At 32.2% G+C, this 26636-nt stretch overlaps 1 protein-coding gene and 1 non-coding gene across 2 annotated transcripts; one reads left to right on the forward strand and one right to left on the reverse strand.

Annotated features, from left to right (window-relative positions):
- The first annotated feature begins 1042 nt into the window (after positions 1-1042).
- Positions 1043-26184, forward strand: pippin. Its single transcript, XM_014235998.3, has 5 exons — positions 1043-1528; positions 17151-17442; positions 21625-21769; positions 21859-22067; positions 24679-26184. Exons 1-5 carry the CDS (start codon positions 1515-1517, stop codon positions 25759-25761), a joined length of 1743 nt encoding a protein of 580 aa, XP_014091473.1. The 5' UTR covers positions 1043-1514; the 3' UTR covers positions 25762-26184.
- TRNAE-UUC (transfer RNA glutamic acid (anticodon UUC)) lies at positions 19812-19883 on the reverse strand. The gene has a single exon. It is a non-coding gene; the product is annotated as a tRNA-Glu (tRNA).
- Positions 26185-26636: the final 452 nt, after the last annotated feature.

Consider the following 26636-nt stretch of genomic DNA (forward strand, 5'->3'; position numbering starts at 1 on the left):
TATTGTACGTTATTAAATATTTTTTACTTTGCTACTTTTCCATACTCATACTCTTACTCATAGCACCAAGTGCGTACTTGACTGATAAGCGTATTTGTTTTACCCAAGTAACATAATTAATCGAATCATTAACGTTAATGCACCGGATTTTGCTTTATCATTATTGGTAGAATTGATCATTAAAATTTTTGCAGGATCGATGATAGTTCCTTTCATGAAGACCAGGGTAGATAATGTTTGAAAGTAAACAAAAATCATAGTAGTAACATAAATTAAAGGCAAAATAATTTACAGGCGAACTCAGGTCGAAAATAAAAAGAGAAGATTTTTTTTAAGAGTAGACCTCGATATTACAAAAAAGTTAAATCGCAAAGTTGTAGGTAATGTAAAGATTTATGCTTTTGTATTAACATCTTTTTCACATAACCTCAAAATGTATGTGAAAAACATATATATCAAATTTTTTGAGTTCCTTATTTTAATTTAGTACAAAACAAAAAAACATTTTCGAAATTATGTGTAAACTTATCTTCTTATTTCCTAAACTGTGTTTTTTATTTAATGTATTAAGAACGACAAAACAGCAAATGTTTTTAAAAGACATCTTCAAGCATAACTTCATCTTAATAAAAATATTAAGTTTCTCCCGTTAATCGACACTTAATCAATTAATTTGTCATTCGCCGATCATTTACTATTTCCACCATATCAATTTGCGTAAGTATAAAAAGTATGTGCGCTCGCTAAGCCGGGACAGACACCCCGAGCTAAGCACATAAAAGCTTTTTCAAGTTCAAAAGCAGCTGTTTCTTATCACAGTGCCGTTAATTGTTGTTGCTGTTGCTATAGTGACATAGTTTATCAAGATGAATTGAGCAAATAGCTGAGCGCGAATAAAGGCAACCAAAGAGAACTCCTCACCACTAGCGATCATATACAAAAAGTTAATTTGCAAAAATTTCTCACAAAGATACACGCACACAGCGACAATAAATGAATAAAGCTAACGGAGCGCCAAATCAACCATAAATAGCGCCTACATTGACAGTTTTATAGCAGTACGCGACTGTTAAACGTGTAAAGTTGATTTGTGTAGCGTTAAATAGCGCACATAGCAAAAAAAAAATCATTTTCGAAAAAGAAGTAACTCAAATTGTATTGTGAATGCAAAGAAAAGTGCAAGCGTTTGAGCAAAATTTTAGCAAAATTACTTTTTGCTTACAGGCTTCAACCAAAGACCACAGTATTAATGGCTGAAGACGCGTAACTTCAGCCCAATTGTGTGAAAATTTCCTCAATAAATTCAAATTATTTGAAAGTTTGAGCAAATATTCGCTCCAGTTGTCATCACTTTTTAGAAAAGCACAAAAACCGGGCGTGATTTGCCACAGTTCTACCGCAAATCTCGATTCGCTGCAGTAAATTGATAGCAATAGCTGATAACAGTATTATTTTTTGTACAACAAACTAGAAAGACACGCGGTCAACGCAAAGTACAAATAAAATACGCCGAAATGCCGACTGAAAGGTAAGTAGACAAAATATTTCGAATACAAGAGTTAATTCAGAATTCTTAAAGTGTTATGACATAAGGCTTTGTTCACAGTGTGGCGCAAATCTACCACCGGCTTATTAATATAGAAAAACAAAAACTACCAGTTAAAGTTGATGTCGTTATTATTATTGAATATTAATTGTTGACAATGAATTGCACAATTTAACAGCTGTATGCCGTTGGTTGTTGCACCCAGTAAACGAATGTTTGTGAAGTCAAATCAGCCGTCGAACAGGTTTTTGCTACTTCAAATTACCATGCGATGTGTATACATACATGGGAAGATAAAGATTAATACATATGTACGTATCCATATATTTGTCCGCAGTTTTCATTTAGAGTGCTTTTCGTGCCCTTTAGCACACTAGTAAATCTTCGGCATAAACTAACAAATGCTGTACTTTGTGCGCTAAAATTTTATTTTGCTTAATCAGTTTCATTTCTATGCACAGGTGTTAGAATAAATTAATTTTTTCTTAACATTATTTTTAATTTTTACACACTCGTAACATGTTGAATAGGGTTATTAGTCTTGTTCACCTAACGGTAGTTTGTAACACTCTAAAATAGCCGAAAAAGATATAGAGTTATATATGTCAAAATGTTCAGAATTACACGAGTTGAATTCCGTATGTTCGTCTGTCCATGAAAGTCGATCCACAATCTCCTCAAATAAAGAATGTTGAATTATTACGAGCCAACACAAAATTCACGCCTTTGATCTTTGATAATTAAACATGTTGTATTACTTCTATACCCTGAACAGGGTATAAGTTTGTCACGAAGTTTTTAACACTCAGAAATTAACGTTGGAGACCGTGTAAAGTATACATATATACAAATAATCAGCGCGATGAGCTGAGCAAATTTAGCTATGTTCGTCTGTCTGTCTGTCTATATACTCGTATACGCGAACGAGTCCTTTATTTTCCAACTTATCGATCTGAAATTTTAAACACCTCTTTTTTCTTTAAGAAGCTTCCCATTTGTCGGAGCCGTCGATATAAGACCACTACCATACAAACTGATCGATAAAACTCAAGCCACTATATGAAAAAGTTTTTTATTTGACAAGGTATCTTCACGAAATTTGACGTAGATCGCTAACCGAGTCACCAGAGCCTTTGATTAAATTTTTCAGAACGAATAACTAAAGCATATAGTTAAAATGACCGATTTATTTTTTGTATGGAAAGCTTTTTCATTCGACGAGAAATCTTCCCCAAATTTGGCATGAATTATTGTCTAAAGTATTGTATAAACCACCGAAGAAATTGTTCAGATCGGACAACTATAGCATATAGCTTCCATACACATTAACGATCTAAATCAAGTTCTTCTAAGATATCTTGTGTATTTGTGAAGGGTATTATAGCTTCGATCCAACCAAAGTAGCGGCTGGCTTTTTCTTTAATTTTTCCTACATACAAAATTTTCCATTATTATTCTTATTCTAATACAATTTTTTTATTCTTGTTTCGTAATTCTTTTCCTAATTGTTTCTTTCGTTCTTCTCATATTCTTTTAAATTTATTTATTCTTTAAACATATAAATACTTGAGTTTGTTTTCTTTAATTTTTTCCTTTTATATATTTTATTTTCATCTTTTTTACTTTTTTTTATTTAATTTTCGTTATTTTCAAACTTTTGTATTTTATTTCTTTACTTTAGAACTCTCGAAAAAATCAACAACTCATTTTATTTGTTTTTTTTTTTTACTAAGCCAAAAATTCTCATGAAGCGGTTTGATGCCAATAAATTGTATTTGCCGAGTTATGTCGCACGACAGCGTTGTTGCCCTCGCTACACATCCGTAAAATTTTGTTTTTGTATTTTTATAATTTTTCGATTGTTTTTTACTGCTTTCGCGCAATACCATATCTGTATGAATTTAGCTGCTATTATTGGGGTTTTTATATATTTTGGCAGTACTTCGCGCTTTTTCGTTTCTTTTTAATACATTTATAGAAAAATATTCATATTTTATTTACGTTAATGAGATTTTGTCTTTGGACCTTCATCAGTTACACGATTTTATGAACATTTTGCTCTTTGATAGTTTACTAAGCGTTTACACTTGCACTCTTATTCATCGGTGGGTAAAACCACTCTCTGAGCCCTCAAGATAGTGATTTGGTTAGCAAAACTAATTTTTGCAGATTTCGCACGATAAAAAATAATTAGTTTCATTACTTACTTAGATTACTTAAATCCATTTCAAAATAATAAAGCCTTTTGCGCTAGATAACGGTATATGAGGGTCGCGATTAGAAATCTACTTCCACATGACAACTAAATTTGACTATGGATGTAGTTGTTAATCAGAAACCAAAATAAACACGAAGAAATCTACTTCAAAAGTCGGCATATCGTGACTGAAGGAGTGAAATCTGCATGGTAATAAAAGATGGCTAATACTGAAATAAATTGACAATTTGAAAATGATGTCGTGATTTACAATAGCAAACTCGTACTCGAGATTATTACTTCGATAAGGGTAATTGTGGTATTTCAATTGATGGGTGATAAACTGGAGGTCTCGAAAAAAGTATATGAAATCGCGTAAGAAAGTTTGAAAGTTATAAAAGGTGCGTTGATGAGCTTATAGTTATATGCAAATCGGCATAGTACAACTAATATGTGTAGTTTCAGAGATCAAGGTCTTAACCAAAAGTAATATTATATAATATATTAATGAACTGTTCAAAAGATATGATTTTTATGATATATTATATATACGAACTATGTTAGTTCCTCACTTTTTGAGATTTTTGCACCCGTCCTTTTCTCTCCGAAGAAATTGTTTAGATCGAGGCACTATAGCATATAGCTTCACATTTCGAAAAATTATTCGTTTAGTTTCAAAAACACACATTACATATAATTAAGAAAAAAGATGATTGCAATATATATAAATCCAAGGGTTCAAAATCTGAACTTGCAAAGAAATTTCAAAATCTAAACCGCAAATGGGCAAATGGGCAAATTTGGATTTGAGACTTGTTTCTTGACCTGTCGTTAAACCAATGGCAAACTGTAGTCGTACGGTAACGTAGGTTCTAACGATGGAATTCATAAAAAATCTAATATTTGAATAGAGAAATGTAAAAAAAATTAATTAAACAGCTAACAAACATCTTCCAGAAATTTGTTTTTTAATTTTGCAAAAAAAAATTTAAAAATTTAAGAAATTAATTTTTTATGCTGAGTTAAATATATAAATTTTTTTATTATTTAAATATAGATTTAAATCATTTTTATAGTAACAAATTAAAAATAAATAATTCTAAAATAGCTGATATGCATATATCTTTGAGAGTGAACTACAAATAAAACCCTAAACATAAAAATTATAATATATATTAAAAATTAAAAAATAAAAAATAAAACCAGACTCCTAAATCTTTCGAATACTACTCTCAGATTTTGTACTAATACAATATATTATATATATATATAAATTATATATTATTATATTTATATATAAAACTAGGTGACACGTTGTTTGTCCACGATAAGCTCCTGAACTTCTGAACCGATTTGAATAAAATTTACACAGCCGGTTTAGTTACTTTTTATTGCAAATTATTTGTCTATTATATGACAAAGCGCTAGTGATGTTCACTAAGATTCTAACAAATAACGGCTTCAAGTTATTTCATCTTATGTAAAAATTACGTGCCGCGTGTTGAAAACAAAAATTTGCAGACTTGTGGACTTTGCTCCAACTTAGGAGATAAATATGTTGTGTCCGTTTAATTTTTTTATAGAAAATTATTGGTTTATTATTATATGTATGTCAAAGGGTTATAATTACTCATACATTAAATATTACTTTAACTTTGTTTTTATTAAAAATTTCATGAAATTTGTTTTTAATATTTAAAATTTCTAAAACCTATTTCAGACACATTATTGTAACTTTGAGAAAATGTTGAAGCAGTTTTGATTATTTACAAACATAATTTTTAAGCTTATGCATAAAACTTAAATAATTTTTATTTTATTAATGTGAAATATTTTTATACTCTAGCAACATGTTGTATAGAGTACAATAGTTTTGTCCACCTAACGATTGTTTATATCTTCTAAAAGTAATGGAGATAGATGTAGAGTTATATATGGTGATCCATTTCGAGGTTAACTACTTTTTGAAAGAAAATAACACAGAAAATGATTCCATCGGCCCACAAACCACACCAAACCGTGGTTTTTTTGGGATGAATTGGCAGCTCTTGAATCTCTACACGTTGCTCTTCCTCCAAATGCGGCAATTTTGCTTCTTTACATATCCATTGAGCCGGAAATGGGCATCATCGCTGAACAAAATTTGGCTTGAAAACGTAGGATCCTCTTAAAACTTTTCAAGAGCCCATAGAGCGAAGCGATGTCACTTAGGAAGGTTGAGCGGCTTCAGTTCTTACACAAGCTGTATTTTGTACGCTTTCAATTTAAGATCTCGACATACTATGCGTCAAGTCGTTCCATACGTCGGTCCTAGTTGCTGCAAACGTCACCGAATCGACTCTTCCCGGTCTTCGTTTTCGGTCTACGGCCGCTATAATTTTATATTATATATATAATATGATTATGTTGACTATAAGTTGAGCGAAGCGCACGAAACATATTCTTCACAGAACGTGAATATTCATAAATAAGTTGAACGATTCGTAAACGTTGTTCAAGGGTAAGTCTTTCAAAATCAAACAATACTAAATACAAATAACATGACAACTCGACACGAATCACGCGTGATCTGTCAAAAAAAGGCTATTGCAAAAAGTACCTCTACTAGGATCACCAGATATATATGTATATAAATGATCAGAATGATGAGTCGAGTTAAACTCTGAGATAATGGTACACGGGTTCCTTAGCAAAACAGAGAGGACGAGTTCGTATATGGGCGTAATCGGAAAACTGCCGCACCCGCAAAACACCAGTAATTAAAAATATATAAATGGCCATAACTAAGCCTTTAGTTAAGATACCTTTGGGTTGAACATTTTGAAAACAAGAGCGTGGCCCTGGCCTCTAAGAAGTTTTATTGTACATATCTCCTAAACCACTTAAGATACAATAACCAAGTTCGTGTAGAACAATTCTTATAAATACTCTATTTACAGTGTGACAATTGATGAATTCGGATTATAACACCGCTCTCCCCCTATATAACGGTTTTCTTAAAAACTACTAAAAACGCAATAAATCCATAAATAAATGCGCCAGGGATATTAAATTTTACACCCAGGGTGATAAATTGGAGCTTTATATGAGCCAAGGTCAAACTACAACTGTTCAAGCCCCCAGATACCGCACCCAGTTCTTACAGTGAACATTTTATCGAAAATATCGGGCAAATTGAGAGAAATGTTATTGAAATTCGGAGCAAATGCTTTCCTGTTAACAGTATGCCTATATTTCAAAATGGGTTGAATCGAAAGAAGCCGATTAGCCGCCATATACAAAATACAAAGATTTCTGTTGTATATAAATACGAATTACCTCCACTCCCATTTTCGTTTTTCCAACAAGCCTTATGACGAATATGTTCAGTGTGTGAGTTATATATTTATAAAATTGCTTGAAAATATGTTCTCAAGTATTCTAAAGCAATGTCAGAATGAATGCCCCAATTAGAAGTATATATAGCTTATAAAGTTATTACTGACTTTCTACTTGTCTTTAAACCGTACCGGTTGGTCAAAATTTGTTATATTTTAATGAAATTAAATAGACAAGTTTCCTGGAAAAGTATGTGGTATATCAATGAATATGAATAGAATTAGTCCAAACCTCATATGCCAAATATATAGAATTTTGATCCTCTGGTTGACGTTTTTCACATCAACTCAATATATTAAATTTAGCTTCTTCGGTTGAGTTTATAGGACATATCTTTAATTAATGGATGATTTTAATATAATTTACGTTGATTACGTTAAAATATATTAATAAAACTAAGTGAGTACATGACCTTCAATATATGTTAATAAGATACCAAATTTGATTGTTATTCCTTCACGATTTCGTCGAATGAAGAATGTTGAATTCATTCGCAACATTTTTGTAATATAAAGTTTTGACCACACCTGAAAGTATTCCTCCGGCTTTGGTCCTTGCAAGTTGCAAAAGTATAAAATATTCATTTGCAACCGAACTTAGCTCTTCCTTACATGTTTTCATTAATTTGTAAGCTTATTCAAAAAACCTTAATCCTCTTTTTTTTAAATATTTTTATTAGACTTAAAGAAGCATAATTTTGGAATTTTTGTTTGTGTCTCTCCTAAGGAAGAACTTACAAACACCAAATTGTGAATTTGAAATTTTTTATCATATTTATATAATAATAACGCCTTTCATTTAGTCGTATCGCGCACAAGCACAAAACAAGTACATACATATGTCCTAATATATCACTTTTCCATTTTTATTATTTATTTATTTTTAATGATTTCTTAATTGATTTAAATAAAATTTGAACACGCTGCTTAACACCCAAACAAGTATCTAACTGTTCAACTCAACAGCAATTAAAATAAAATACATGAGTAATTGATGAAAGCCACTTAATGTTGCACAGTGGAGCAAACATGGCAAAAATCGCGCAATTTATTATATTACCAGTGCGTGCGAAGCGACAAATTTGCATGATCGAATCAAAATCAATAAACGCTTTAAAAATAAAACCGAAGTGCGAGTAAAACAAAATGCTTTCAACAATCAAAGCAAATCGTGATAAATGGGATGGCAACCAAAATTGACACAACAATTGTAACAAGAGGCACACATACATATGTACGTACAACAGACCCACAAACCGACGGACAGACAGCAAATTGACTCAATATTTCGATACCCAATTATTTGTTTAACAGTCAGCAGCTTCATTTTGTCTATATATCTGAAAATAGACGTACATATGTATATAGGTATGTGTGTGTATATGCATGTATGTTTATTTTGTAGTTGGTGTTGTAGTTGCATGCAAATAAATAAATGTCTTTCGAAGCAATTTTAAAGCGATATTGCTAAATTGTCTCGAGTGTGCATGCGTAAGTGAGTGCGTGTGTGTGACGTCATTATAAATTGACACATTGACCGCTTGTTATATGTGTTTGCAAGTTTTGTTAGTATTATTGTTATTGGACGAATATAAGGTGCTAAGAATACATTCGTTTACTGGTTGATTTGTAGAACAATTTGTTTAATTGCTACTATGATAACATGCAAACATACACACATACACATATATACATAGCCTTGGTAGACTTTCTTTCAATTAGAATAATACAAATTTATCCTGACTCACAGTCGCCTCAGTTATATCCAGAAACGCTAAATACACTGTAGCAAAGTGATATAAATTATCTCACAATCAGTCCCAATCAATTTTAAATAGTGTGATACATATACATATATGTAAAAAAAAATTATATTTCTTTTTTGCGGCCCCACTGACAGTGTATGTGTAGATGACATGAGACTATTAATTAGGTGAAGCTATTGATTACTACTCGTATATGTAAGCTAAAGACCGCCAGAGACTAAGTTGCATGTGGCTTTCATTTAATGAGAACAGAGTTCAAGCACTGACCTCTCGATAGACAGAAATAAATCCATTTTCGACTATGGAATGATTTTCCATAGAGAACAAGTACTGATTTCCAAAGCCGACTTATAAATAGGCTTTAACAGCTTTTCATTTCTAAGAGCTATAGTTAGGTTATTTAAAATAAAATACAAATTAAGTTAAGCAACTAAATTTATTTAGGAGTTAATGTATCGACTTATATAATATATATAATCTGAAATATTAAAAAATTCACAGGCAGGTTGAAGAATTTATATTTCTTTATCTTTCTCCGAACGAAGATGATCTCTGACACAATAGTATTTCATTCATATTAGCTGTTTCAAAGAATAGACTCAATTTAGTATTGTTGAACTGGGACCGTCACAGTGATTCGCTTTTTAGCTAAATCAGTTGAATGTGATGCGTGTTTGGCTTCTAAGTAAAAATTGTTTTATTGTAAGTAAAAAACATAAAAATTAATGAAATGCAAACATTTTGGCTTCATTATTTCAAAATTTTTTTACATATTGTTGAAACGAGTTTGGGACTTACAACCACCGGCCCTTTGACACTTAAATCAAACCATAGCGTAACGCTTTCTGGGTTCAACGAACTTGAAGAATTAAGCCAGAAATATATCACATCCTGATTTATGAGAGTTGCTCTGGATTTATGATGCATAAAACACGATTTTTCACAACTTTCAAACCTTGTTTGGGTGTATGCCTTGGTATGGTAATTATTAAAGCATACAGAATATAAATGTCAAGCCTATATATATGTTTACTTTGACAGCTTGTTTGACATTTATCTCTCAAAGAATATCTATATTGCTGAAAGGACACTCTCAATATGAACGTTCTAATTTTTTATTGATAATACTATTTTTTTATTTTATTATTTTACTAATTTGTTGTTGGAAAATACAAACGATTATTTTAAAAAATTGTCTTTTTTTAGAATAAAACAAGAAAAAAGTTAACTTCGATAACACCGAGGCTATAATACCCTTCACAAATGCAAAATATTCGATACAAGAACTTAATTTTAATCCATCAGTTTGTATGACAGCTATATCCTTTATAGGTCCGATCTAAACAATTGTATGATTGTACCAAACTTTTCAAAGAAAAATATTTTCCATACAACAACTAGAATTCAATCGTTAATTTTGTATAACAGCTATTGTATATGCTATAGTTGTCCGATATCGGCGATTCCGAGCAGCTTGTTAGGAAGAAAAGGATGTGTTTAAAATTTTAAATCTCTATCTCAAAAACTGAGGGACTAGTTTGCGTATATACAGGCAGGCAGAGAGAGATAGGGTCTCCGACGTTTCCTTCTGAACACTATACAAATTAAATTACTAATAGTACCATAGTAATATAGTATTGGAGAATTTGAAAATTTTACCTAAAATATTTGTTATATATGTATGTTTAATAACAAAGTGACATACATTTAACACATCGAAAGTAATAATTAAAAATCTGGCAAATCAATATTTATTTTACGTAATAAAAATCATGCTTATCGAAGGAATGGCTTGTACTTTATAAATTTGTCAATACGCAATTTCGCAATGAGGCGTAATCGCATTTTAATGCATACATACATCAATACACACCCATATAAATAAATAATCGCCAAGTGAGGTTCATGGCGAGAACTATGATCGATAGACGCCTGCCATTTACATTGTACACACACTTCCATTTAATTTTAAATTAAAACTAATGCAAATTACAACAAAAATACTGCGAACAGTAAGGAAATGCTAAATTCGAGTGTAACCGAACATTTTATACTCTTGCAACTTGCAAGGATTAATGCCGGGGAAATGCCTTCAGGTGTTGGCAAAACTTTATTTTAAGAAATGTAGCGAAAAGGTTCAACTTCATTGACGAAATATTGAATAAATTAGAATTAAATTTGGTATTATATTAACTTATGTTATATATCATAGACATAGGTCATAGACTCACTTAGTTTCATTATTATATTTTACTTAAAATTATACTAAAATAATTGTTGGCATAGAAATATAAACATATGTATATATGGAAGAAATCAGCCGAATGTTTCAAAATCCGGAATATCAGTTATATGGCACAAATATACACAGTTTTTTGAAAAATATTAGAAAAATTATTAGCACATTAGCCGATATATGTGGTATAGCGTCAACTGGAAGTCCGAAAATCTTCATATTAATTATATGGTTGCAAAGGGAAGTATTGATCCATTTTTGTTACAAGGGTATATTATTATCAAACAAAAATTTTCGCCGAATTTCAATTATATATATCACAGATTGACCGTTATTTTCGGCAAAAAGTCAGCCATAAGCTCTGTGATCCCTATTTCCGGTATCTGGGAGCTTGAATAGTTATGATCTGACTGTAACAATTTTTAAACTTAAGATGGCATACCTTAAAGGCACTATTTGTGCAAAGTTTTATCACGATACATTATTTGGTGCTTGATTTGTATACTGGAAAGTGAAAAAAATATGGAGCTTAAAGTTGTATTATATGGGAAGTAGGCGTTATTGCAGTCCGACTGTCCGACTGTGACATAATAATATGAATACAATTACGCTTTACTAAGTTTGGTTAAAATTGGTAGAGTAGATCCGGAGATATGTGAGTTTACCTAAATGTGGGCGCTTTCACGCCCATCGTCCAATTTTGATATTTTCTCCTTTAAAGCTCTCTTGTGCCATCCTAAAGGTAAAATTTAATGTCTCTGAAGCATTTAGTTATTGATTTACCGCACGTTTAGAAGTTTTATCAAAACCGTTGGACGTGGTTATCATCCGATTTCACCTATTTTCATGCTGTCGCAAGAGAGATAGCTTAAATTGTTTGGGATATACATATACACATTAAACCTATTAGGCGCGGGGCCACACCCACTTTTGAAAAAATTTCAAGTCACAAATGCCTCTTATTATTGCGATTCGTTGTACCAAATTACGGTTTTGTATCTTAATTTGCGGCTTAGTTATGGCAATTTATAGATGACCATCTACGAACTCATCCAAGGAACACATGTACCAAGTTTCATTAAGATATTTCAATTTTTAATCAAGTTATCACTTGCACAGATGGACAGACGAACAGACGGACGGACAAACTCGGATTTCAACTCGTCTTATCATCCTGATCATTTATATATATTATATATAACTATATATAACTCTATATCTAACTACATTATTTTAAAGTGATACATACAAACGTTAGGAGAACAAAACTATTATAGTCTGTAGCAACATGTTGCAAGAGTATAACAATTGAGTCATTTACTTGAAAAACAATGATGAAGGCAAAAGTCGGTGCATTAACGTTAATGATCTGATTGATTAGGTTCATTAGACAAAACAGACACGCTTATCAGTCAAGAACGCATTTCGTGCTACGAGTATGAGTATTGTAAATTATCAAGGTAAATAGTATTTAATAACGTAAAATGTTATCAGAGAGATAAAAGCGAAAATTCGGTAAGTAACAGTCACGCGATTGTGAAGTATATACATAGATAAAAAATGTGAAACTCAAAATTTTAATAGCTTGCTTCGCTATGTTTTCACTGGTGTGTGACTTGAGTCAAGAAACTCGTGAGTGATCTTTAGTAATCAGCTGGATTACAAAACATCATAGGTTGAAACTTTGGCTAATATGCATTTAGTGATCGTTGAGCCCGAAGATTAGGCAAAAAAATATTGGTTGAATAGTTTGGGATTCTAAAAAAAAAATAAATTATATTGCAACAGCAGCGTCATCTATCCAAAGCTCCTATTTAAAGCCCTATTTTCAGTAATACATTTCAAATAACCTAAAAGACAGTGTCTCACCCGAAAATTAAGGTAAAAACAGCAATGATCAAGATTGCGATCATTGCTCTCTACAAAAGCAATTCTGTAGAAGTCCATAAATAAACCCTGCGTTAACGTAATACACAATTAAGCTTTATCAATTATAAATAAGTAAAACAACAAAACTAGAAGCCATTATCTCTCTTCCAATATGTGAAGACTTTGATCATTATCTAATTAAAACCGGCTAATATTAACGGTAGCTAATTTTTGATTACGGACAGTATTATGTGTATGTGATTACTCATTAAACACTGATTTGCGACTAAATATTGATAAGGTTGTACTTCCTTGACTAAAAATGTTACTTTCCATTTCACTTAATTACTCATACTTATGCTAGCTGTTGCTACTTGAACGTAAGAAGTGGACACTTCTATAGCGATTGTTTTGAACAGAGAAAAAACTTAAACTTGAGAGGTCTTAAAATACTTTTACTAAATACATACTTTAAATGTTTATTTCACTACATGTGGTCAGGGGAATTAATTGAATTTCAAATATGTCTTCCAAAAACTCGACAGCACACAGAAGCCTTACTATACTATTACTTTTAGTGAGTTCAGAGCTTATTAAATACAAATAGTTTGAACAAATGTTTTCCAGAACAAGTCTTTTGATCTCTACGTTCCGCCTCATTTCCAATAAAATATGTCTTATTTAAATCCACTCCTGAACCTGACTTTTCCTAATACATCACAACCTAAAATATAGTATAAAATATACGTTATTATTTACAACCACCCTCTATGACCAATGGTAACCCAGTTTTCCCTTCACATCCGTTTAGAAATATATTCTTCGTCATTTCCTATAACCTAAAAACTTATATATTATTGGAACTCAGTAACAATTTAAAACCTTATCCCGGTCTGGGTCAGGTCCCATTGGGCTACCAACTCACAAGAAAAAATAAATAAATGATCTATTATATCAAAAGATGTCATTAACGGATCTCAACTGATGCCTAGAATTGGTTCCAAAACATAGAACAAATTGATTAGCTCAATTTTAAGATAGAAATATATAAATATCTTTGGTAAAAGCTAAAGTGCCGTAAGGTACTGAATTTCAAGGGACAAAACTAAATTAGGAATGATTAACATTGTTCGAAATATGAGGAAATACATACAATTTGTACGAAATCGTTTCACCGTCGCTGGAATTAGGCATGAGGGTTTTGAAAAGATGTTATATAATATATATATTTTATGTGGATTTTGTATGGCTGAGTCCAACCAAAAGGCTGAACCTCAGTAATCACAGACTCCGAGGCTATGCCGAGTCTAAGCTTACTTATTCAGTTATCGATCATATCAGTAAATGATAAAAACTCTATTCGTTTAAAAATCTTTAATTATAAATCTTTCCAGAGAACATTTTTCATATATAATATTTTATAATATTTTTCTATATTTATGAATTACAGACTAATACTAATTTAAGTCTTTCTTAGGGACTTTCTGCGAATAAATTGTCAACAAAACAGGCTACGGGAATTCCCATACATCTAAATAGATTCCTACTGGCTATTAAATTTAGATTATAACGAATAATGAAATTAGAACTGAGTCACTGTTAACACTTACCTGTTGGTTTGTTTACGAATAATTAATTATTATTTTAATTACAAACGACCAGTTTAGCGAAAGTTTCGTAATCACTACAGACCTTTTCGTCTGCTACAAAGTAATTTCATTAAAAATTTATAGAAAATGCAAATCAACTGTTGTCTTGATAGTGAAAATAAAAATAGATAGACGACTTGAAATGAATTGCACTTTGGATAGAAATACAAACAAACAGGGTATCTAGTCTGGAAATAAATTTTTATTAGAGTATTTTAAATTTAAATTGAAAATGTTTACATCACGTGCCTTAATTTAGTCAATTATCAAAATGTTTCAATTACGATTTACAAATAAAGACCAGCGCTATGAAATTCTCGAAAATCGAGTAAAAAGTTTGATACGGTTGAATTACGATTACATCTCTATCTGGACATCCATATGTCAAAGTTTAGTAGTTGGTGGGTGTTTGACTAGAAATACAATTACAGTCGTTTTTTTTAAGAGGAAGATCTTTTCGAAGTATAGTCTTTGTTTTAAAAGTGTGTCTCATATTCATTCAACAGCCGTTGAGAACTTAAAACTAGTTGAACTCTTCCTTTGTCAGATAATATTAAGACACAATGCATATTGTTTTCTCCTTTTTCCCCCTTTAAGTCTTACCATATTTATTTTAAAAGATAATAAAATTTCACATCAACTTATTCCATGTATTGGAAGTACTCCAGTTTTGGCCGACTGAGTATTGGTCGGCTTTAAAAGTAACCTTTTCTCGCAGTGGCTTTAAAAATAACTTCTCCCTAAAGTAATATTATCTCTTCTTAAAACATTATATAAATGTAATCGATTTCAAAACCTCAACTTATATTGCATGAGGAACTACACTAGTATTTTGAGATAAAGTCCCACGAGATTTTACCGAAGAAGGTAAAGTCGATTATTCAATTTTGAGATATTGTGTTATAATTCTTTCAAGTATGTGATCGAGAAACATTTGCTTAGCCGACTATAATCTTAGTTGCCTCACTATGGTTATAAAATTTGATAAAATATTAACTTATTGTAAAGAAAATAGTCTAACTGAGAATCATTGAGATTGCACGACTATAACATATAGTTTTGTACACAACAGTGTTAACAGTTATGACATTTTGTGTTAACTTGTGTGACACTTTGTAAAATATTTGATCAATATGAGCAGAAACTGTAAACTGAAAATCATTGAGATCACAATACTGTAACATATAGTACCATATTGTACTATAATTCTTACAGTTTAGTACCTAAAGGCATACATTTTTAAATTTTTTAAAAATATTTTCTTATGAGAAAAAAGCTACATAGAAATTTACTACGATGGTCTGACTATAAAACTTAATTATTCATGTAACCGATTGTTCAGTTTTGAGATGTTGTTCTATGTCGGCTACATTTAAGTGGATACGAACACGAAATTTTGTGTATTACTTATTTAATTTAAATAAAGAGTGGAATATAAAAATTACTAACATCTTACGGTTTTAAGATTTCCCAAACCAATTTTGCTGTCTTGCGAAAAATATTTTTGGTGTGCAATACTATTATTACTTATCATAAATTAAACATGTATACATTGAACAAGGTATATTAAGTTTTCCACGAAGTTTGTAACGTCGGATACCTTATATAACATATGTATACATATTATATTATATAAATGATCAGCGTGACGAGCAGTCATGTCCGTCTGTCTGTATATACGCAAACCAGTCGCTCATTTTTTAAGATAACGATCTGAAATTTTTCTCCCAAGAAACTGCTGCTTTGTCGGAACGGCCGATATAGGACCACTATAGCGTATAGCTGCCATACAGACTGGACGGAATCAAGTGCTTGTACGAAAAACTTTTTCATTTGACGAGATATCTTCATGACATTTGGCATCGATTATTGTCTAAAGAAATTATGCAATTTTCTAGGAAATCGTTTGGTATGATATAGTATAGCTGCCATACAAACTAAATAATAGGAATCATATGCTTGTGAGGAATATTTTGCATTTATGAAGGTTATTATAGCTTCGGTAGCAGCCGAATTTAACGTTTCTTTTTTTTTCTTTGTATTTGCTTAATTTAAATGTTTATTAATAACCCATTTTATGTACAACTAATAAAACCACTTAAATATGTACATATAAATATATCCAAAACAACGTCCAGACATTGCCAATTAATTACACAGAGATTAAGAATTTTAAGAATTTCCAAAATAAAATGTATGTGTTCATTTGCTAGAGCTATGCAAACAGCTTTACACAAAATTTAATTAAAAAGACGACAAGCTCATAAGCCTTCCCGTATGAAAGGCTTAGCTAAATAAGTCAATTAAAGCAAATATTTACTTTTAGCACACACCCGCACATATACTTATATAGGTATATGTACATATAGGTATACGGACTAGTTTGCATTGCAGCGCGAATATTTACTATACTTTTTTGTTCCTTGCTTTTGTCAAAATATTTGGATATGTAATTAGTGTGTTATTTATAAAAGCATTTAATTTATTTTGTTTTTGTCTTCACTTCATAGAGAACATATGGAGGAGCAATGTAAATTTGTGCCTCACACGCATAAATATGAGATTGTATCGTCGACCGATAAGGCCCATCAACAGACGCATAATTATCAACAACAGCACCAGCAGGCCTTATTACAACTACAACAACATAATAATATTAATCTTCATAATCATAATGCCCACAATCATCATTTGCAACAACATTATCCGCTGCCACGTCGACGCTCACGGCTCTCATCGATCGCTTCATATCTGTCAACGGTGCCGGATGAGAAGGCGGCCGTTCGTGGTGTTTTCCATCAGGTAAGAATGCACAAACACAAGCGAAAGATTGTGATTGGGAGTGTTTGTATAAATGAGTGTCTGTGTCAAGAAACCCTAGATCACTTCCGATAACGTGAAGTGTGAGCACATAGAGCTTATTTTTGCTCTGCGGGAAATCTTGTGCAATTCTGTGGGGGATTATAGTACTGCAATCTCGAAACATGAATTTCATTGAACTTTCTACAACTTTAACATATTCAGAATGCATCTAGGTAAAATCAAAGAATTTGTATCCCAACTCAATGTCAACCTAATAGTAAGTTTCTGAAAAATATTTAAACTCAAAATAAAATGCCAGTGAGATCTTTTAAAAATAATTGTTCTAACCGAGTCGCATAGACCTTTTTTCACATTTCCTCTCATAATCTAAAATTAAGGAAACTTTTACTAAAACTAGTCTAAAATTTTCGAAAGTTTTATTTACTTTTTATTAAAAATATTCCCAGGTAGAAAAGAAACTTTTAGTATTAGAGCTAAAATACGCAGCATGAAATAGCAGGGTGATTAAATTTTAGTTCGGATTATTAAATAACCAGAAAGTTATATTTGGACAAATAAATACAGAAACACTAAAAAAGTGAAGTTCTAAAACATAATTCGGAAAATACTTAAAAAAAACTTAAAAATGCAAACAAAAGAAATATTGTCATCTTACGGGTTTGAGATTAGATAATCTTTTAAACAGATTATCGTCATTGTCTCTTACTTGTACCTGAAAATTTTCAGCAGTTTTCCACTTTTTTTGGAATCGTTGTGCGTTAAAAACTATTTTTACTACAGTATGAGATATTTTAAAACAACTGAAGACTTTCAAATAAAGAAAATTTATAACGCATAGCTAATGCAATACAACTTCCCATTTTATTAAATCACCAAAAACTCCCACGATTTTTATTGTTTACTGTAATTGGCAGTGTGTAAATGATTTCATGTCACCAAAACTTGATTTAGTGTGTGGAATTTAAAATCATTTTAGTTATTATTATGTTATGAGTTCAATGAACAATCCAAAAAATAGCGACAACCAAGTAGACAAGTTCAAAATGAATGTAAACACGGATCTATTGTCAAGATAAAAGCGAGACTTTTAAAGGTTTTCAGAAGGTCAAAAAAGTTTTAACCAAAAGTTGCCCAAAAAGGCAGCTAAGCGAAAATGTATGCCAATAAACTCGATCTCCAAAAAATACTGCAGAAAACAGGTGTTACGAAAGCGACGGAACAAATAAAACAAGGCGCTTCCGAAACAAATTATTTGTATGTGGTACGTATATAGGTATGCAAATTAATTCTATATTAAACAAGTTTCTCGAAAATTAAAACAAAAAACTACCTAATATAGAATTTTTATTAAAAAATGGGAAATCAAAAATCAAATCAAAATACAAAAATAACAAAACAAATTTAATAGAATACAAAAACAAAACTCATAATAATAACAAATACTAATAATAAAATGAAACTAAAAACTATAAAAATACAAATAAATTAGCTAACATTATTAATTATGTATAAACTTATTACAGAAATATTAAAATTATTAGGTAATAAAAACTATTTAATGCGAAATAGTAAACAAAGTATGTGAAAAAATAGAATGGGAACACAAAACTTGAAACTTTTTTATTATATATAACTCAGAGAAATAAAAAAGTTTTTAAAAAAAAAATTAAAGCGCGTCACACGTTCCGTCAATGGCCCAAAACGAGATTGCCACAAATCCCGATTTTCACAAGAAAATTTTGTTTAGCCATGAAGCTCACTTTTCTCCCCTCCAATGAATTTGAAAATGAAATTTATTTTAACAGTTGTTTTGCGAACAAATACTATTTTATGATTTTAAAATAAAATATATCTAAATATCTAATCGTTAACAGATTTAAAATAAAAAATACATTGAGTATTACTAAATAAACGCAAGCTCACAACATTACTATAAAATATATTTCCCAGTATACTTGTATTTCAACAATTCCTTTGAAATTAATCGCAGCAATTATACGTGTTTTGATAAAATTTAGTTTTTATTTAATTTTCCTGCCTTTCACTCATTTCAGCTAATTTAATTTCATATACATATATACACATGTGAATCCATAAATGAATGTTAATTCAAGTAGCAATAGCAAATGTCACAACTAATTTACAAAACTAAAGAGCAAAACAAGTAAAGAAAACTATTAAAACAACCTTCGCACCAAACGCAAGGCAAAAAAATTAAATCGAAAAGAATTTCTAAAGCAAAGTCAATTTTAATGGCGTGAGTGCAATCGAATTGCAATTATCACGCAAATAAAGAAATAATATATAGCAAATTAAAAAAAAAAAAAAATTTATAATTTAAAAAAAATTTCCCATACCGGGAATCGAACCCGGGCCTTCTGGGTGAAAGCCAGATATCCTAGCCACTAGACCATATGGGACACATAATATTTATGCATAAAAGTGTGATGTAAACACCATTAATATGCTTACGCTCGTGGTCACACTCGAGAATAAGCAGCACAGCTGATGAACATGTTTACTGAAGAGAGCGACTAAAAATAACAGCAGTACTCTCTTAGCATTTAGAAGCCACATAACTTTTCATTCATTAACATTCTCTGGTATAGCACAACAAAAGAAAAAGAATTTCTTATGTTTATGAAAGCAACAAACGACAGTGAAGTCGAAGGCGAATTTTAAGTATTATAAGAATTTGCAGACACTTGAACATTTTTAAAATATTTTTTCAGTTATGATGAGAATAAATGTTTACATATTACTGAAAAATTCTGTTGAGAGCAGGTGAAGAAGTTAGATCTGATATAATCGACGTATTATAGTACTTTTTGCTTTGATTAAGCGACAGTTATTACTAGATATCTGAGTAAACAGAGAATCTCTTCAATGACTTGGCCTAAAAACCAAATATTTATGAATTTAAAATATGTGTATAGTAAGACCCTGCTTAACGCTTAGGATACGTTCCAACCAAGTAGAGGGTGATGCGAAATAGCTTTTAACGAGGCTATGTTAACATGTAATAAATAGGGTAAGGGGAAGATGGATAGAAAATTGGTTAGATATTAAATTTAATAATTACGCTTAGAAATATAATAAAACCAAACAATTATTTCTAACAAAATAAATAAATAAAATTCTAACTCAGTCAGATCATTCGTCTATTTTGTGTTTTCAATTTTCTGCCTTTTTGTCAAGTAAGAATCTAATACAGTTTGCATTTTCTTTCGCGTTCTGTTAGAACTTGTGGAAAAAGCAGTCAAAATTTTAATAATTTACATTAAATTGCTCCATAATTTCAGTTATAGTGGTCAAAAACATTTTTACAAACGTCATCGAAAGTTATTTTGTGCTCTTCTTCGAAATCACTACCGTCAATATTTTTGTTTTTTTCTTGCTCAGCTAAATCCTTGAGCTCATCATTAGAAGCACTAGCTGCTGCTTCTTGAACTATTTCTTCGACGTTTTCCACATTTACCTCATCTAATCCAGTTTGTTTTGCTAATTCCACTATTTGATCGATATCGACAGAGTATATGTTTTCGAAATTCCGATTTAACTTAATTAACTATACAGATCGCCAGATCAGTGTATTTACGAGAAATGTTTTGAAATTTCGAAAAAACATGTTGAAAAAATTTCCAGCCAACGTTTACAAAAAATCAACGAAATAAATGTCAAATTAGGCAAATAAATATTTATGCCTTTTAGAAAAAAATAATATAATATTTAGAAAATTATAAAAAACAAAAAAAATCGTTGACTTCGGTTGTACCGAAGCTATTATACCCTCCACAGAACTTCATTCCGATTGTTCAGTTTGTATGGCAGCTATATGCTATAGTCTTTCTTCAGAGATTGTATTATTGCCTTAAATAATAATCCATGCCAAATTTCGTGAAGATACCTCGTCAAAGAAGAAATTTTCCATGCAAGCACTTTAGTCTGATCGTTTAGTTAATATGGCAGCTATATGCTATATTCATCCCATCTCTGCAATTTCTTTATATATATATATATATATATATATATATATATGTGTGTGTGTGTGTAAACCTATATTTTTTTGTGTTTGCATTTGAACTTTAAATAATGCAATATTAAAATAGTTTATTGAATGCACTCATAATATTTACTTTGCCTCCCACATGGCAACAACAGATTCTCTCCACCTGCGCTGTGCTGGTGCTCTCTGCCGCCTGTGGCATGCCCATCGGCTATTCAGCCGTCCTGCTGCCACAATTATCGGATGCTAACTCGACCACAGCGGAGATTGTCATTAACGTTGAAATGGGCTCGTGGATTGGTGAGTACAAAATTGCACAACAATAGCATGTTTTACGGATTTATTCTTCCGAGAGCATCAACTCAATTCATAATTTGCCATTTCTGCAGCAAGCGTCCACAGTTTGGCAACACCTGTTGGCTCATTAATATCGGGTTCTTTGGCTGATTTTCTTGGTCGACGTTCCACATTGCTGATTTCGATCGTTCCACTTTGCATAGGCTGGTGTACACTCGCGCTTACTCAGTCCTTTACCGTTATCATTATTGGCCGTCTACTTTGTGGTTTCTCAACGGGCTTGCTCGGTGGGCCGGCTCAGGTGAGTAATAAATTTTAGTTTACGGAACAACAAATCTTGAGTATGTTATTTATAGAGGATTTGGTGAAGATTGCTTTTCTTCAACTTTTTTATTGAGTTTTATAATCAATCCAACTCTGAACCCCATCTTTCAGTATATAATAATAATATAAAAGCTTACGTGAAAAAACTATTGAGAGCAAACCTCTATAATTCCCTTTGTTTCTAATTTTACTCTATAAAAATTAGATAACAGCGATTTTGAAACGTATTATTTCTGATTTCTTCAGATTCTTTTAAAATGCCTCTTCTTTCTTGGAGACAAAGAGTTCTTCGTGAAGCTTTAGTGAATTCTAGCCCATTCATTTAGCATTAGAAATATTTTTACAAATATTTGGATACCGAGTATACAATAGAGGTTGTCAATCCAACGTAGGAAAAGACAAGGTACAAATACATGGTCCATGATACAACTCTGGCAGTGTTCGACAGAAAAAGTCAGCGAATTGCGATGGAACGAATATATTCTATGGGTATGAAAATATTCGTATGGTTGAGAGAAGTCTCGTTGTTTCGCTATCTTATGCTTCCAACGAACACATTTCAATTAAGTGAGTCGTTTCTAGAAGACCTTCATTCGAATAACAATACTCCTACATGATTGCGGTTTGTGTCACAAGTGAATTTGTCATAATAGGGAAGCAAAATACACGCATACAAATTATCAATGCCATTTTTAGTAAACCACAAATATGGGTCATTCACACGGAGCATATTCAACTATTTTAGTTAAACGACGACCTTGTGTGACAGTGACACATTAACCGAGTTAACTACTTATGTAGCTCGCATTAGTAGATTTGACGTGGAGTGAGGAAGAAAAATGCTTCTTCTATTACTTTTTATTGACCAGATACGTATAGATATTTAGGCACAAAAAGCGAATTAGTTTACAATGGAACTCACGCACAGCAAGCGCACAGTGCATAGACTGTTTGGGGACGTGGATTGCCTTGAACTCGTGCATAGTATGTGAGTTCAAGAACAAACAAATTGCTAGATGCGTTTGAGTTTCAGTTATTCTCTTTTTTTTTTGAAAAGAAATTAAGTTATTTGTCAATATGTAGCTACTACTCTGTGATAGATATCACAGGCCGTTAACTACATGCTGCCTAGCCGCATAAGTGAGGTTATGTGCGCCATGGGAGATCGCTTAATGTACACAAAGCTTATTGTTGTCGTTGTACCGCTTACTTCCGTCAACAAACAATCAATTTCTCAACGATTTTCATAAAGAACGATTCACATGTATCATCACTAACCCTTCGGAATATTCAAACCAATTCTAATAACGACTCTTATGAAAAGTAAATCTTATTTGCTCACCCACTCAACCACTCTCCCTCGTTTTATATGCTTCTGTTTGTCTGCTTTTATAGTGAAATTGACGAGTAAATTTCACTTTATCACGACTTGGAAGTCACTAAAATTCAATGGGGGTGCGCGTCTTATAAATACGACCCTGACGTGTCAACGCCTTTTATCACAAGCGAACAACAAACATTCAACGAAAAGATTTACATACCATACGTATGAACTTATTACGTTGGCGCATGGATAATTTTTATATACAGTTCCGGAATCTTGACCTTAGACTGTAGTTGAGCGAAAGTTTAATGGAACTGCGCATAACCACACAAATTTATGCCGACTGATTGTTTGCGAAAACTAATTTTTATTAATAGTTGGGTCCAGTAAAAAAGCGCAACCCAATTTTTTCCATCACCCATTGAGGTGACAGTTGACACGTAGTGCATATGCTTCGGTTTTGTTTATGTAGTTAAATACCGTTGTTTACATGCATATATGTAACCGTAAAACGTTACGTTTATTTACACTTTGCCGTCTTAATTTGTAACCTCGCAACCTATTGAATTTATTATGTTGCGTACATACTCGTAGGTGCTATTTGTATATAGGTATTTCTGTTTCGCCTTTTATTTAATTGTTTTGCGGAAGTGAGTCAAGCTTTCCGTAACCGAGGTTGATTAAAAGGAAATTAAGACCGGGTGGTTTTACCGAAACAAATTTTCTACACCTCCCGCAGTGCACTTAATTATCTGGATCCGGGTGGCCGTATTCAATTTTCTTGTCATCAGAGATAAAAAGAAAAAGGATTAGGTAGTTCCAATTCCTAATTCATAAAAAATAAAATATAGTCGTTTTTCGACTCTACTAGAAATGGGAGCAATAATAAAACTACACAGGGAGGCTCCCTCTGCTGCGTTTAATATTTTGGTACTGCTAGTCGTTTCAAGTATTATATATTTTTATTCCCGCAATCTACCAGTGTTTGTGGGCCAATAAATCTTTGGAGATTTTAGAGGTTCCGTGACGGTAATACGGTGACGCAGTAAGGTAAAGCGGGCATCGGTTCATTCGCGTCCTTGTTCTGTATGTTGACATCTTTCAAATCGATTACAGCAACGAACGTAACGTTGAGCTTTTCCATATTATATATTATAGAATTCAGGAGTGCATTCTTCAACTCTTCGGTACTACTTTCTGGTACATGTACCGTTACTTAAAGTTTTGCATAATTTCTAACAAAAACTTGTATATGTATTTTCAGGTTTACATCGCTGAAACCGCCGAACCCAACCTACGCAGTATTCTCATCGGTGCACCATATGTCTCTTACTCACTTGGTATACTCATCGTCTACTCATTGGGCTCCGCGCTGCATTGGCGTATGGTGGCTTGGTGTGCATGTATACTGCCAATTTGTGCCTCCATTGCAATCTTCTTGATACCCGAAACACCCGCTTGGCTACTGCGTAACAACAAGCAGGCCAAGGCACAAAAAGCTCTAACCTTCTTGCGCGGTAGTGAGATAATCGCACGCAAAGAAATCAACGATATGTCCGAACGTTTGAGTAAAGAACGTGCCTCCACGCGCACCAGCGAGAACATCTTCCAGCTTTGCACCGAACGCTGTGCCATGAAGCCACTTTTCATTGTAATCGTATTTTCAATACTGCAAATGTTGTCCGGTTCATTTATTGTCATTTTCTACGCTATTGACATTATTGCCGATTTCGGTGCCGATGTCGATACAAAATCCGCTGCCATTTGGACGGCGGTAGTACGCATGCTCTGCTCACTCACCTTTTGTGTGATTTTACTTTTCGTGCGTCGTCGTCGCATATTGACTATTTCCAGTATTGGTTCCGGTCTCAGTTGTCTGATATTGAGCATATATATGTATGCACGTCTCGGTTTGCCGAAGAGCAATATGGACGCGCTCATCGCTGCCGGTTGTCTCTTCGCTTATATTGCCTTTAACACAGCGATTATGGTGTTGCCGGGCATTATGATCGGCGAACTCTTCCCAGCGCGTATACGTGGCCGTACGGCGGGTGGTGTATTTGCCGCAATGAATGTCAGTCTCTTTGCATTGACAAAAATCTTTCCTATGGTGCAGTCGATTATACAAATGCGTGGCGTTTTTATGGTTTTTGCAATATCCAGTTTCATGGTGACCATTTTCATGGGTCTCTTTCAACCCGAGACGAAAGGACGTTCTTTGGATCAAATTGAGGATTACTTCAATGAGAATAACTGGTTGTGGTTCAAGCGTGACAAACGGTACAAGGAGGTGGCATTGAACGAGAAGGCCGCGAAGGATGCACTGAGAGCGGAAGTCAAGGCCTAAGTCGTAGGACTTGAGGTGCATTTAACACAAAAGCCAAATTATATGGAGTTAAACTTAGTTGTTTTAAACAATAGCATATACAATACATAAGTACAATAGTATGTAAGAATGAACGTAGTATATTTTCAAAAGCTCATAAAGACCGTAGGAATATCAACATTCTTCTAGTGATTACAATGAGATCACACTTATCTATTAATAATTATAAAAAATGCTGTGAAACTGATTTACATTTAAATTTTGTTTTGGAAAACCGTATGTAATGATTTCCAAATTAATATTAAAATTAACTCAAACTAAGTTAGCTACTAAGTCACTCAATTACCTCGTAAAACTTGCTTTATATTTAGCTATAAATCATTAATATTTCTTAAGATTCTCTACGTACTTCTTTAGCTTTAACGACTTTTGAGAAAAATTGTATAAAATTAGATTTTATTACAAAGCATATAATAAAATATGAATAGTCTTTTAATTCACGTTGAGATAGAAGTGGATCCAGCGGTACAGGATGCTCCCTACCTTTATACATAATCTTTGACTGAGCAAAATATACTATTATAGTAATATAGTCCTGTTTTGAACCATCATGAATGAAAAACGATTCAACAATTTGTATGGCATCTAATCCCATAAATGTAGTTATATAGCAATTATTAGAAGAAAATTAGAATGGTTATGATATTTGCCCGAACGAGGGTAAGCTAGGAGATTCAGCTTTAATTAAATATTTTCTTCACAGATCAAATCGAATCAGATTAATATGATATATCAGACTTCGATTCTATTTTCAAGATATATCATGAGTTTGGCTCCTGTTTGGTTACATATTTATTTCTCTCCACCCTAACGGTTGCTATAGAGAGTTGGAATAA

The sequence above is a fragment of the Bactrocera oleae genome, chromosome 4, assembly GCF_042242935.1.
Source record: "Bactrocera oleae isolate idBacOlea1 chromosome 4, idBacOlea1, whole genome shotgun sequence".
In the NCBI taxonomy this organism is placed as follows: domain Eukaryota; kingdom Metazoa; phylum Arthropoda; class Insecta; order Diptera; family Tephritidae; genus Bactrocera; species Bactrocera oleae.

Coding starts and splice junctions, on each gene's coding strand:
- pippin (XM_014235998.3), top strand. Junction 17,443..21,624: donor TTCGTGGTGTTTTCCATCAG/GTAAGAATGCAC, acceptor TGGCAACAACAG/ATTCTCTCCACCTGCGCTGT. Junction 22,068..24,678: donor TGCTCGGTGGGCCGGCTCAG/GTGAGTAATAAA, acceptor ATGTATTTTCAG/GTTTACATCGCTGAAACCGC.